This window comes from Dipodomys merriami, unplaced genomic scaffold (genome assembly GCF_024711535.1).
Source record: "Dipodomys merriami isolate MVZ:Mamm:240054 unplaced genomic scaffold, mDipMer1.0.p SCAF_19, whole genome shotgun sequence".
Taxonomy (NCBI): Eukaryota; Metazoa; Chordata; class Mammalia; order Rodentia; family Heteromyidae; genus Dipodomys; species Dipodomys merriami.
The window spans coordinates 7,739,049-7,754,380 of record NW_027203270.1 but is presented as its reverse complement, the minus strand read 5'-3'; the positions used below and the strand labels follow the sequence as shown (position 1 = coordinate 7,754,380).

The 15,332-nt window shown below is 39.8% G+C and overlaps 1 protein-coding gene across 13 annotated transcripts in view; it reads left to right on the top strand.

Annotated features, from left to right (window-relative positions):
* The window catches only part of Synrg (synergin gamma), a 66,974-nt gene continuing 51,642 nt past the window's right edge, over positions 1-15,332 (top strand). For 4 of the 13 annotated variants that reach the window (XM_070027155.1, XM_070027149.1, XM_070027148.1 and 1 more), the window contains exons 1-6: positions 3-166; positions 4,025-4,065; positions 8,257-8,378; positions 9,704-9,834; positions 11,053-11,158; positions 12,235-12,346. In XM_070027155.1, coding sequence (XP_069883256.1) covers positions 90-166; positions 4,025-4,065; positions 8,257-8,378; positions 9,704-9,834; positions 11,053-11,158; positions 12,235-12,346 — 589 coding nt within the window. In that variant the 5' untranslated portion in view covers positions 3-89. Of the gene's footprint in view, positions 167-4,024; positions 4,066-8,256; positions 8,379-9,703; positions 9,835-11,052; positions 11,159-12,234; positions 12,347-15,332 lie in introns of all 13 variants that reach the window. The other 9 variants (XM_070027156.1, XM_070027151.1, XM_070027154.1 and 6 more) reach the window with 7 other exon arrangements.

Here is a 15,332-nt window from a genome sequence, read left to right as displayed (position 1 = left end):
AAGTGCCTGTCTTCCGCTGACAGCTACTGGCACTGAGGCGGCGGCGGCGGCGGCGGCGGCCACAGCGACGGCGACGGGCCGGGAGCAAGATGGCGCTGCGGCCGGGAACGGGAGCTGGCGGCGGCGGGGCCTCGGGAACCGGCGCGGGGGCCGCGGGAGGAGGCAGGTGGGTGTGAAGAGCTGGGGTCGGAGGCCGGCCGGCCTCAGGACGTCCCCGCGACCCATCGCCCCCACACGGGGGGCTGTGTGGCGGTTATGGCGGTTTGGGCTGAGCCTCTCTCAGACCCTTGTCCTTTGAAGTGGGTTGTGAGAGAGGCCCCGGACGCGGGGCGACGAGTCCGGGCGCGCGGAGCCGGGGTGTGGGGCGCAGAGGCACCTGCTGCCCGCGGCGGAGGGGAGGGCCGCGCGAGCCGTGCCGGGGAGGGGGGCGGGGAAGGCGGCTCCGGGCCGGGCCTCTGCTTCTGGAGCCGCCCAAGTTTCCCGGCTCCGGGGCTCGGAGGCTGCTCACAGGGGTACCGAGACACCTGTGTGTGTGTGTGGCGGGGGGGGGGGGGGGGGGGGGGGAGCTATTTTGTCCTCGCCTCCTCTACAGTGTCAGGTCCTGCTCTTTTTGTGTTAACATATGACAAACATAAGGGAAATCCAAACTACCTTTGACTTGGTCATTGCCTTGTGATAGAACTCTTGCCTTCTAGACCTAACTCTTAAAGACTTGTCCCTCTATTTTTTTTTTTTAAGGTATTCAGAACAGAATTCGCTGTTGAACAGCAGTTATGCACAGGGCTTCCAGACTTTCGCTTCGTCCTTAAAAACAACAACAAAAAAGCCCTGTCCTTTGTTATGTGCGCACACACACACACCCCAGTTAATAGCAAGCAGCCTGTGCTTCTCATGCCCGAAACGGTAATGGAATGTACATATGCAGTGGGGCAAGTTATCATCATCTTAGGAAATGTTGTATCCCATCCAGCAAGTCCTCAACTCCACTTTGATAACGATCTAGTGTGATTTGTTAGCTAAACATACTGTTCATACATTTGGAGGTCAGATTCACTATCTTCACTATCTGAAATGATCTTTGGAAAACAATGCGTTAAGTGTTTTCTTTTTTCCTATGTAATTCATAGGAACCACTGTATATGTGTGAGGTCTTTCATGTTACTACCTCTTGCAAGTGTGTATGTTTGTGTGTGTATGTGTGTGTGTGTGTAATGAGAGAGCAAGAACAAGTAAGCACTCTGGCAACGGCCTGTTAGCCCATTTTTCATTTCCTCTACACACCTTTAACTTTAAATGATTTGCTTTAACTAAAATGACTTGCTTCCATTGTGCACTATTTCACAAACACCTTGTATAAATAAGTCTGGCTGGAGAGGAAAAACATACAATCTCAATTTTTTAAAATATGACAGTTTCTAAAATACTGTTGAGTGGCATTAATTTGATAAAACATATGATTAATAGTGGCACCAATAATAATTAACATGAAACAATTTGGTATTCTACACCCAAATTTCAATTGTTAAACTTTGGTGGAAATAATCTGAAGTGCAGAAAGAGAGTTTATATTACAGATTGAATCCAGACCAAGCAGAAAAGTTAGTATGATATCTTCTCAACTCATAACTTGATACAGTAGCATGAGCATGTCATCCTAAGTTATGCAGGAGACTACATTCCAGGCCAGCTCATGATGGACATGGCTCAAATGGTAAGCAAGTTCAAGTCCCTGAGTTCAAACTCCAGTACTGTCAAAAAAAAATTTGGAGCCTGTTGTCTTGGATGATGCCTGTAATCCCAGCTACCTGGACAAGGAGAGCAAGAGGATCCAAGTTTGAGGCCAGCCCATGTGTAATGTTGCTATATTGGACTCTCCCAGATACATGGGAGGCTTAGGTTGGAGGATCTTGGTCTGAGCTCAGCCTAGGCAAAAAGATTTTATATGAAAAAAATAACCCAAACCAAAAAGGGCTGGAGATGTGGCTCAAGTGGTAGAGCACCTGTCTATCAAGTATGAGGCCCTAAGTTCAAATGCCACACACACACACACACACACACACACACACACACACACACACAAGTCTAAATATTTGGATTTCACCTATATTGAAATAAGTTATATTTCAGCTGGGCCACTCAGTGGAGAAAGAAGCAAAAGGTTGGCATAGAAGAAGGAAGAAAGGTCTAGGAAACAGTGTACCTATACTGCCAGGTTGACTGGGACTGCATGGAAAGATGAGTTTTATGAGATAAAATTGTAAAGGAAACTAGCGTCAAACTAGAGAAGCCTGTGAGGTTAAACTCATGAAGTTGATGTTACAATTAAATCCCAGGTTTGCATCTTCCTAAGGGATTATTAAGTGGTCCTTACTGTTATGAAGGAAGATATACCTCATTTTTTGTATTAGATGAACTAGAAACCACAGAGTCTGAAGGTAGAGAGATCTATATAGGGATGAAGAACTTTTTTTTTCCTGCCTAAGGCTATTTGGATATACATAACATCAGTTGTAGGGCGTACACAATTATCAATGCAGGCAATAGCCTGTAAGTAGTGGAGGAGACATGTACAAGAAACATATATGTCTGTCCTGTCATGAAACAAGTTATTTCTCAGGCCTTAGTGTCTTTAGGAATTCAGGCCTGAGAAGTGAAGGCTAGTAGAAAATCTAGGTTAGTAGCAAAGATAACTGAAAAGGAAAGATGAAGAGGCAGATAATGTCACAGGTAGAGTTCACAGGTATGCTTTCACATGGAGATTTTAGTGCTTTTACCTTTAATGTTTTTACCTTTGAGATCAAATCATTTTATTCCTGCCCATTAGTTGTGAACTTTTGCTGTCTTATCAGTGTTGTAGTTAGCTGCTGACTAGCCAGTCTTTAAGCACGTTGATACTAAGTATTTGATAGAGCATGCAAATGGTACATAAATCAGTAGGCAGTTGGCTTGCCAAGTTTTAACTAGAGTAAGTCATGTTTAGTGTGACTTAATTTTGGTTTTGTTTGTGTTGTTTTTTAAATGATGCTAGGAATTGAACTCAGGAACTTAAGCTTGTTTGGCAAGGGTTCTGTCACTCCATAGACTATTTTTGTGAGTTGCCTGTATACATTTCTAAGATGTAGTGTTGTCTTTATAGTTGTCTTAGTTGGAACTGTGACAAACAAGCCAGGTATAACAGTGCCTTCAATCCTTGGTAGCCTGTAGGCATAGGATCGAAATCCAAGGCCAGCTGAGAAAAAGCCTGAGATTCTACAAAAAAACAAACAAACAAAACAAAAACAGCCTAAAAAGCATAAAGGGCTAGGGGAGTGGCTTAAGTGATAGAGCCTTTGACTAGCAAGTGTGAGCCTCCAGAATTCAAATTCCCATAGTGCTCCCCCACCAAAAAACCCCAACAAACTCTGATATAGTTAATGGGTGTCACCTTAGCTATCCATGAGGCAGAAGACCATTTGAGTTCAGAAAGTTCATTGAGTTCAAGACCAGCCATACAATGCAGTATTAGTCATGAAGACGACTGAACTTTTAATACATGTAAATATGGATTTAAAACAAAACAAAAATCCTAGGCACCAGTAGTAATCCTAGCTGTTCAGGAGGCTGAGGTCTTGAGGATAACGGTTGAAGCCCACCAGAAAAGTCCAAAAACCTTCATCTCCAATTAAACTGCAAAAATCTGTGCTAGAGGTATAGCTTAAGTAGTAGAGCACCACCTATGAATGAAAAAGTCTGAGTGAGTGAGCACAGGCCCCTGAGTTCAAACACTAGCCCCTGTCCACAATTCTTTCATTTATTTAATGAATTACATGTTGTTGGATGTAGTGGTGCTTGCCTGTAATCCTATCACTGGAAAGGTAGAGGCAGGAGGATCATGAGTTCAAGGCCAGCCTTGACTATGTATTAAGTTTGAGGCTTTCCTAGGCTACATCACAAGAACCTGTCTCAAAATAAAAAATCAAACAAACATATTTTGTTTGAAATATTGGTACATAAGATCATCATGTATTTTTACTTCTGTTTTCAGCTTCATGTTTCCTGTTTCAGGTGGAATAAGACCGCCTCAAGGTATGTGAAACTGTAAGGATGTTTTATTTTGTTACTTCAGTGCTGGGAATCTGCTGGGATCTGAGGATTGTGGGTTCCAGTCTGGGCAGTAAAGTCTGTGAGACTCCAATAAACTGCTCAGAAAAAAAGATGTAAGTGGCACTGTAGCTCAAGTAGTAGAGCACTATCCTTTAGCACCAAAGCTCAGGGACAGTTCCTAGTCCTTGAGTTCAAGCCCCAGGACCAGCAAAAAAGAAAGAAGTAAGAAAGGAAGAAAGAAAGGGAAAAGAAAGAGAGCTAAGGCTCAACAATATCAATTCTGGCTCTGTCTTCAAGAAGTTAGTAGTCAAGAATGTAATCTAGACCCATGCTGCTTGGAACCCAGCATTGGAGGAGCACTATGTCTATCCTTCTGCTTCTTTCTGCTCACTTCTCTTATTCCAGCATATTCCCTCCATCCACCTCAGGTGCCAAGCTGTTTCTGAAAAGTGGTGCTTTTCTCCAAGCCAGTGTTGAGTGGTTATGGTATATGTGCTGGAGAAACAGAGACTTCAAGGTTACCAATAGAGATGAAAGATAAAGAATCACTTGGGAGGTGGTCAGTAGTTCTCTTGTAGCCATTTGTAATCAATGATGAAGGTTGGGTTTCAGGGAAATTTTTTCCAAAGGTCAGTTGTATTCTTTTCATTGTGTTCACATTTATATATTATTTAAGCTATCTGTCATTAAATGTGTCCCATATTTAGATCAAGTAGCTTGAGATCTTTGTTCCTTCAGAAAGTATTATAGAGTTATTTGCTTTTTATCATATGAGGTCTTTTTTTCTTTTGCATTTTTATAAACTTCCACATAAAAATCTACATAGGGAGGAAGGAAACTGAAGAAGAAGAGATCCTAAAGGTTGCCTGATATATTTTTTTCTTCAATTTAGAATTGTCTTGAAGGGTTTTAAAATAAATTATATTAGAATGACTTCTTGATCATTTAAGATTTTATGTATAGATCATTTCTAAAAGCATATACAAGAAAACAACAGCAGAAGTGGCCACAAGGTCACAAGTACTTAAACAAGAGATAGGAGAGAAAATACTTTTTTTCCATTTATACTTTAGTGCTTACCAAAGTTATGCCACAAACCTGAGTTGCCCATCCAGAACTAAAATAATAATGATAAAATAGCTATGTACTGGTAGCTTACACCTGTAGTTCAAGCTACTGTTTTATTATTTTAATAAAAAAAAGTTTAAATCCAAAGAGTAAGAGGGAGAACATCTCACTGTGGCTTTGTTTAATATCTTCAGTCTAATTTACCATTGTACTTCATGGTCTTTGCATTTGAGATTCCTTTGTCTGAAATACTATTCAGATATCTGGGTGGCTTGCTCCCTTACTTCCTTCAGGTCTTTGACCAAATGTTGGCAAAAGTTTGTGAGGTTTTTTTGGCAAAAGTTTTGTGAATCTGTCTTACCAAAAAAAAAACAGCTGCTCCACACTTTGACTCTCCTCTTCCCCATTATCCTGCTTCAGTTTTTGCCCTGTCTCTACAGTACCTGCATGTATACTTTTTGTTTCTTTTTTTTTTTTAATTTGCTGCAATTACAGTATAAATTCCATGAGGGGAAAGACCTGGTTTTATTCATTGTTGTGTTCTCTACAAGGTTTCCTAACATGGAATAGGTCCTCAAATACTTGAATAAATGATTGAATGAATAAATGGCTGCCCTGCCTCTTAATAGTTGTTACCTAGAAATGTAAATGTCCATGCTTCTGAAATTAAGTTAGATATAATTAATTTGGGAAGTAACAGAAACTACAAAATATACACTTTTCTAGACCTTTATTTTTAATTTTTAAACTTTTCTTTGTGTGTGCCAATACAGGCGCTTGTACTCATGACCTCATGTTCTCACTCAGCTTTCTTGTTCAAAACTGGTGCTCTACTACTTGAGCCACACCTCCAGTCCAGCTTTTTGATTGGTTAATTGGAGATTGAGTCTTTTGGATTTTTCTGTCCAGTAAGGCTTCAAACCACAATCTTCATCTCTTAGACTCCTAAGTAACTAGGATTATAGGTATGAGCCAATGATGCTTAAATGACCTTTACCTTTTAAACTGAAATTTTGGTTTAAAAAGTAAAACTGTAGCCGGGCACTGGTTGTTCATGCCTGTAATCCTAGCTACACAGGAGGATCTGAGGATCACACTTTAAAGCCAGCCAGGACAACAAAGTCTGTGAGACCCTTATCTCCATTTAACCACCAGAAAACTGCAAGTGATGCTATGGCTCAAGTGGTAGAATGCCTGCCTTGAGCTGCAGAGCTCAGAGACAGAGCTCAGGCCCAGAGTTCCAGCCCCACGACCAACCAAAAAAAAAAAAGGTAAAACTGAGCTGAGCTCTGTGGCTCACACCTGTAATCCTGGCTACTCAGGAGATCTGAGAATCACAGTTCAAAGCCAGCCTGGGCAAGAAACTCCGTGAGAATCTTATCTCCAATAAACTCAAAAAAGCCAGAAGTGTCTCTGTAGCTCAAGTGTTAGAGTGCTTGCCTTGAGCAAAAAGAAGCTCAGGGATAGTGCCCAGGCTCAGAGTTCAAGCCCCAGGACCAGCAAAAAAGAAAAAGAAAAAGAAAAGAAAAGAAAAGAAAAACTGATGTAAATGAGATCTCTCTCTTTTTAAAAATTGTTTTTTGATGATTCTCTCTTCTTTTCTTTATGTATGGTGTATTCAGATGTATTTCTTCCAAGAAGGTAGAGGTACAGAACTCAAGAGAAAAAGGGTATAAAAAAGTACAGTAGTGAAACTCACCAGACTTGGATGAAAGTGAACTATACAGCTCATGGGTAGAGATTGGGAGGGAGGAGCTGGAGTGAGTGAGGAGACAGAAGACAGTGTATGAAAGGAATTCATTACATGCCTTATAATCCCTCTGTATATCACCTTTATAATAAAAATAAATGAAATTAAAAAAAACTGGACTAGGGGGTGTGACTTAAGTGGTAGAGTACTTTCCTAGTAAGCATCAGGTCCTGAGTTCAATCCCCAGTAATGCAAACAAACAAACCAACAAAAATCTTGTAGCAAAGCTGGGCACTAGTCATGTATACCTGTAATACTTGCTACTAAGGAGCCTAAAATCTGAGGATCTCAGTTTGAAGCCAGCCCAGGCAGCAAAGTCCATGAGACTCTCATCTCCAATAAATCACAAAAAAAGCCAGAAGTAGCACAGTGGCTCAAGTGGTAGAATGCTAGCCTTGAATAAAAAGCCCAGGGACAGTACCCAGGCCCAGAGTTCAAGCCCCACGATTGGCAAATTAAAAAAAAAAAATCTTCTAGTCAAACCAATATGAGCTTAAGATGGTATAGTAAAATGCAATATTAGAATGAAAGTTAACTTCAAGCTATATAAGGGTTTTTAATTTGGTGTCACCAAGCCATATTTTACTATTTATTAAATCCCCAAATGCATCATATGTATATTCATTGTCCTCTGATCCTGGGGATAGTTGGAAGAGATATAGGAAAACAAAAGTTTCCCTTTCATTTAATTATATACTTTGCATGCCAGTGACTGTGTTTGTGATAAATGTTACATTCACTATTCACGTAAGGAGGGAGAAGAACTATTTTTTATATAATAAGCCTTAAGCAGTTCTACAGATGAGAAGCCAAGATACTGAAAGAAGTTATGAAAAACCAAAGCTAGTAAGTGGTACTTGTAATTGGCTCCCAGAATTCATGCTCTTTAACTGTTATCAGTTACCTGCTGCCACATAACAAATTATCCCCAAACTTTAAAAACTAAACATTTTAGTATTTTGTAACATGTAACGTATCTGTAAGTAGTTTTGCTAAGTGATTATGGCTCAAGGCCTCTCACAAGGCTTAAGGAAGACATGAGAACTCAGAGCCTGGGCACTATCCCTTCTCTCCTTCACCCAAATCTGGTGATCTGCCATTTGAGCCACAGCTCCATTTCCAGCTTTGTGCTAGTGAATTGGAGATAAGAGCCTCACGGAATTTCCTGCCTGGGCTGGCTATGAACTGAGATCCTCAGATCTCAGTTTCCCCAGTAGCTAGGATTATAGGCATGAGCCACCAACCCCAGCTGTACTTATGGTTTTAAGAAAATAAACTTTATGATCTGAGGCGAGAAAATAAAAAAAAATAAACTTTAAAACATGCTACTTTAACAATGTCTTGATGTTTTTTAGCAGGCCTCATGCCAATGCAGCAACAAGGATTTCCTATGGTCTCTGTCATGCAGCCTAATATGCAAGGCATGATGGGAATGAATTATGGCTCTCAAATGTCCCAAGGACCCCTTGCTATGCAGGTATGTGTTTATTACTTATGAAGTTACTGTTTATCACTAGAGGTCTGCATACCAACAGCTGTGTTCTTAAACGTTTAATGTTATATTTTGAGATGTGATTTTTTTTCTTTTCTTGTCAGCCATGGGGCTTGAACTTAGAGCCTGAGTGCTGTCCCTGAGCTCTTTTGCTCAAAGCTAGTGCTCTGCCACTTTTGAGCCACAGTGCCACTTCCAGTTTTCTAGTGGTTAATTGGAGATGAATCTCATGGACTTTCCTGCCTGGGCTGGCTTTGAACTGTGATTCTCAGATCTCAGCCTTGTGAGCCACCAACACCTGGCTTTTTTTTTTCAGATGGGGGTTCTACTTTGAATGTATGGGTTCACATGATTCTTCTTTAGCCTCCCATATAGCTGGAACTATAGGCATTTGCCATAATTTCTTTTTTCATTCTTTTTTTCCTTTCTCTTCCTTTCCTTTCTTTCCTTTTTTTGTTGTTCAGGAGATTGAACCTAGGGCTCCACACATGCTAAGCAAATGCTCTAAGGATTTCTAAACTAGTGGGGGCATGGTGGCTCACACCTGTAACTCCAGGTACTGAAGAGGGCAGATATCAGGAGGATCACAATTTGAGGCTGGCCAGGCAAAATATTATCAAGACCCCTCAACAAATAAACCAGCCATGGTAAATCCTATCTAATCCCACTATGTGGGAGAGTGTAAATGGGAAGATAGTGATCTATAGCCAACCCTATGCCAAAATATGAGTCTATCCAAAATAAATAAATAAAGCTAAAATGGCTGATGTGTGTCTAAAGTGGTAGAGGACCTGCCTACCAAGCTTGAGGCCCTTAGTTCAAGCCTCTAATACTATGTCCCAAAATTTCCTGAAAATATGAGTCATGTCTTTGGCCATACCACTGTAGATGTGCCCCATCTTGTCTGACCTCAGAAGCTAAGCAGGGTTGGTACCTGGTACTTGGTGAGAGACTTCCATTTCTTTAAATTCAGCATTATTCTATAGCTGAAATTACAAAAATATATAAGACATGCTAACCTTTTCCAAGATGTGAAAATTAGTGAGTTCGAAAGAATATTCCTGTGTTTGTACTTCAAACCTAGCTAAAGGATTCTATAAACTCTGCTTCCTCTTGCACCTTTAGTAGTGATCAGCTCTAATGCACTGCAGAGAATGGAGAGCTTGCCATTCTAGACTATGTTCTTTGAATCTTCTATTATTATGCTATGCTATATGGCTTACTAATAAAAATATTAAGAGCTTATTATGTGATTTACTTTTTCTTTGTAATCATTGGGAAGAAAAATTTTCCTCCTTTGTTTTTTGCAGGCAGGAATACCAATGGGCCCAATGCCAGCTGCTGGAATGCCTTACCTGGGACAGGCACCATTCCTGGGAATGCGTCCTCCTGGCCCACAATATACTCCAGACATGCAGAAGCAATTTGCAGAAGAGCAACAGTAAGAGAATTCTACAACTCAAGGATAACCGAGATATATATAAAAGCCATTTTATAGATAGACAAATACTCTGTAGTGCACATTTGAAGCTAAGTACTCAAATTGCCTGTAGAACTCTTCAAAATACTTGGTTTTGAGACAGGGCTCTTTAAAATATTTTTATTAGAAGTTAGAGTAGTGATGTAGTGATATGCTCCTGTAATCCCAGTACCTGGAGAGGTGAAGGCAGGAGGTTCACCGACACATTTGCAGGTACCCTGATTCTCAGAATATTGCTCTTATGTACATACTACCTTCCCAAGGAAATTTCTGTTACTTTTATTTACTTGAGATATAGCTCAGACTGACCTTGAAAGTGGTATCCTCTTACCTTAGTGTCCCAAGTGCTGGGATTACAGGCATATGCTATTACATGCAGACCTAAAAATGTTTGGTGGTTGTTACCCTCTTTGTTTGGGTTCATTCTTTGGTTTGCTTTGGTGATACAGGAGATTGAAGCGAGGGCCTCATGAATGTTAGGCTAGTTCCCTATTACTGAGCTATCATCTTAACTCTCAAGTTTCTTTTTGTATGCAAAGAGTGCATGTTTTTCTGCCTTCTTGGTTTTTGTTCTTCTTTTATTCTTTTTTTTTGGTCTGGTCGTGGGGCCTGAACTCTGGGCCTGGGCACTGTCCCTCAGCTCTTCAGATTAAGGCTAGCGCTCTACCACTTGAGCCACAGTGCCACTTCCAGCTTTTTTCTTTTTGCTTATGTGGTGCTGAGGAATTGAACCCAGGTCCTCATGCATGCAAGGCAAGTGCTCTACCACTGAGCCACCTTCTCAGCACCCTTCTTTTATTCTTCTATGCAAAATGTTTCCTCTAGAGTTGGGATATAGATAGCTCAATGGCAGACTGCTTGCATAGCATGTAAGAGGCCCTGGTTTAAACCTTAGTACCCTCTTCTACCCCAAGAAGATTGTCAAAAAAAAAAAAAATATATATATATATATATGCACACACACAGACATACATACACATATATATATATATATATAATTTAAGTGAATCATTATTTAGATTTCAAGTATTTTAGAATAGAAAGAACTTGCCATAAAATAGATATAATTAGGAATGAAGACTATAATTCTAGAAATGCAGGATGATACTGCTGAAACTTAGTAGAACTCTATGACAGTTATTTCTTGAAGCTGGATTTATTACATTGGTTTTCCTGTAGGAAACGATTTGAACAGCAGCAAAAACTCTTAGAGGAAGAAAGAAAAAGACGCCAGTTTGAAGAACAAAAGCAAAAGCTCAGACTTCTGAGTAGTGTGAAACCCAAGGTAATGTATTTCTTATTTCCTCTCTCCCAAAACATATAGCCCCTAAATGTACCTGCACCTCCTCATTCACTGGTTTTTATCACTGCAGCACCAGCCAAGCCAGGCTGTGATGGATCCCTTTCTTTTTCCTTCATCTGAGTTCTAAAATGAGGGATGTTTCTATAACAACCTCTGTTTTTGATAAGAATGAGATATCAATCATTGTCTTCTCAACTCATTTTTTAGTGACATGGTAGGGTTTATAATTGTTTTTCTTGGAAAGCACTAATCTTAAATGTAGTGCTAGAAACAGATTTCTTTAAGTCACTTGTGGAATGTTTACTATAAAGCAGCCATATCCTGAAGTAATTATGGGTGAGCCTTTTGATATTTTTATAGTCGAATCTTATTCTGTGCCTTCATTTTATATACTTATCAATGACTTTCTGACTTGGAGAAATTGTTCTCAGAAATATATGGTCAGAAATCTATTAGAAGTATCTATTAGAAGCAGTTTATATAGTTGAGTGCTGGTAACTCACACCTGTACTCCTAGCTGAGGTATGAGGATCATGGTTCAGAGCCAGCCTAGACAAAAAAAGTCTGTGAGCCTCTTTTTTTTTTTTTAATTTAATTTTATTTTATTTGTGAACATACTGTACAGAGGGGTTACAATTACATGGGCAGGATAATACGTACATTTCTTACCAAGCATTGCAGCCTCCTCCTTTGGTTTACCCTTCACATCCCTTCCCAGCCTCCCCCCTCCCATGTGAGCCTCTTATCTCCAGTTAACCACCAGAAAACTGGAAGTAAGCTGTGACTAAAGTGGTAGAGCACTAGCTTTGAGCAGAAAGAGTTCAGGACAGTGCTCAGGCTCTGAGTTCAAAACCTACAACAGAAAGCAAGAAAGCAAAGAGAGAGAGAGAGAGAGAGAGAGAGAGAGAGAGAAAGGAAGAAAGGAAAGAAAAAAGAAAGAAAAGAGAGAGGGAGGGAAAGGAAAAGAAAAGAAAAGAAATATTAATAACTATGCTTCCATTTGGGGAGGGTGAAGAGCAAGTGAGAGATGAAATATACATACATTTGTTTTCTCTTAGACAGGAGAGAAGAGTAGAGATGATGCTTTGGAGGCCATAAAAGGAAACTTAGATGGATTTTCCAGAGATGCAAAGATGCACCCTACTCCAGTATCACACCCTAAGAAATCAGGTAGTTTTAAGAGACATGAAAAATTTTTTTTCTTAGAAGCTAACTTAGAATCCTTGTATGTTTAATTGACTGACAGTCCTTGTATGTTTAATTGACTAATACATGATTGAAGAACTTTTCCTTCAACCTAAGAATATATTTGGATGTCTTAAAATTTAAAGGATCTGACCTAATGGCTGGAGTGTGGCTCATTAGGGTAAGTGCCTGCCGAGGAAGCAGCCAGCACTGCACCAGAGGGATCTGACCTAGATAACTTCTCTTAGAAGGGATAATCTTTTGTCTCCTACTTCATTTGTAAATCTATATGTAAATGAGGATGTTAACATTAGTAAAATCTGTTGAATCAAAGCAAATGTAAAACATTTACTTCTTTACTCTTATTGTTTTAAAATCTTACCTTTTATGAGGTAGTTCATATTTTATTATTGAATGTGATAAAAAAAATTACATATTCTTAAAATGCCCCCTTTTTTTCTTTTTTGGGGGGGAAATCATGAGTTCAATAATGCTCTCATAAAAGTTTCTTTAATAAACTTTTGTAGTTTTTATCATCAGGTAAGAAAAAAGGTACATCGCATAGTAAAGGCCTTGTGGTTTACTTATGAGTATACATTAGTTATGCAAGGGGAGGAAAACATGTATACAGTGTACTCATCAGCCTCTTGGGGGTTTTTAATTATTTTGACTTGCATAATTGTTATATCCTTTTAAAAATTGAGTATCCTGGCATTTATTATCAGCTAATTTCAACAATGACAGCATTAATAGGTATATGGTTTTCATAAAATCATCCAGCCAAACAAGAAGTACTGTCTTCTACTGAAAAATATTATATCAAAACATTTTACTTTAAGCCACTGTATTTTAATTTTTGTTTTTATTTTTTTTTGTTTTTTGTTTTGTCGGTCGTGGGGCTTGAACTCTGGGCTTGGGCACTGTCCCTGTGTTCTTCAGCTCAAGGTGAGCGCTCTACTGCTTGAGCCACAGCACCACTTTGTATATTTTAATTATATATATGTATATATACATACATATGTGTATATATATATGAAAATAATCTTGCATCAGTGTTATTACCAATTCTTGATTTTCTGGGCTAGTTTTGATTATCTGGGCTAGTTTTGATTCTGGCCTATTAATTTCACCAGTTAGATTACGTACTAAAATGCCCATCCCAAAAATATGCCCTAAAGTATATATTCAATGAAGAATAGATATCAGCAATTACTGAGGTCAGAAAGAAAAAAACATCTAAAAATGAAAATTGTAAACCGAATAATAAGAGTTAAGTGATTTTGGCTCAGCAGGGAAAAAAAGTTTTTTTTGTTTTTTTTGTTTTTTTTTGGGTCCGGTCATGGGGCCTGAACTCTGGGCCTGGGCACTGTCCCTCAGCTCTTCAGCTCAAGGCTAGTGCTCTACCACTTGAGCCACAGCGCCACTTCTAGCTTTTTTCTGTTTGCTTATGTGGTGCTGAGGAATCGAACCCAGGGCCTCATGCATGCAGGGCAAGTACTCTACCACTGAGCCACCTTCCCAGCCCCAGAAAAAAAGTTTTTTACAAGAGTAAACATTGGAAATTAATACTAACTGTGGACTTGGTACCACATCTAGAAAAGGAAGAAGAAGGCCAAGAGTATGGTCATTTTAAGTCACTCTTCTATCTGTGAAGAATTTTTTTATGTGTGTCAGTCGTGGGGGCTGAACTCTGGGCCTGAGCACTGTTCCTCAGCTCTTCAGCTCAAGGCTAGCACCCTACCACTTGAGGCACAGTGCCACTTCCAGCGTTTTTCTGCTTATGTGGTGCTAAGGAATCGAACCCAGGGCCTCATGCATGCAAGGCAAGCACTCTACCACTGAGCCAACCTCCCAGCCCAAGAATTTCTTTTTTGCATTCAGGTGTAGGTGAACAGGAGCTGTTCAATGAAGAAAACTTATTGTAAGGCTACAAATTGTTGTTTTGATGTTCAAATCTCTGGAGTTCAATCTGCATACTTATACTAAGCCAATGTCTCAATACATGCTCAATCCTGTAATTCTAGCTACTCAGGAGGCTGAGTTCAAAGCCAGGCTGAATAGGAAAGTCCATGAAACTCATATCTCCAGTTAACCAACAAAAAGTGGAAAGTAGAGGTATGGTTCAATCAGTAGGGCTTCAGTCTTGAGCAAAAAAGCTCAAGGACAATGCCAAGATCCTGAGTTCAAACATCAGGACCCCCCACACACACACAAAAAGAAAATTTCTAGTTAACCACTACATGCTGAGCAAGAAAAAGATTGTTCAGAAGCAAGCCCAATTTGATCCCAGTCAAATTATAGTCATAAACTTAGGACTGAAGGGTATTAATTTGTAATATTTTTATCACCAAAGGCATTTTGTAAATTTCTCCACCAGACTTTTTTTAAATACTAAAATATGCAATATTTTTATTTATATTTCAATATTTCTTAATACTGTGAGTCAAAGTATATACCGTTATAGATGTAATTTCAGCCACATACAAAAACCACTGGTTTAGTCTTGGAAGCTGTTAGTTGTAGATGCCAAAGTACATTTAAAAAATATTCCTAAGCTGGGCACTGGTGGCTCACACCTGTAATCCTATAGCCACTCAGGAGGCTGAGATCTGAGGATCAGAATTCAAAGCCAGCACGGGCAGGAAAAAAATCTGTGAGACTCTTTATCTCCAACAAACTACCAGAAAACTGGAAGTGGCGCTGTGGGTCAAGTGGTAGAGCACTTGTGTTGAGCTGAAGAGCTGAGGGACAGCGTTTAGGCCCAGAGTTCAAGCCCCATGACCGACCAAAAAAAAAAAAAAGAGAGAGAGATATCCCAAGTTGCTGGGGCTGGGAATGTGGCTTAGCAGTAGAGTGCTTGCCTAGCATGCATGAAGCCTTGGGTTAGATTCCTCAGTACCACATAAACAGAAAAAGCCAGAAGTGGTCCTGTGGCTCAAGTAGTAGAGCACTAGCCTTGAGCACAGAGAGG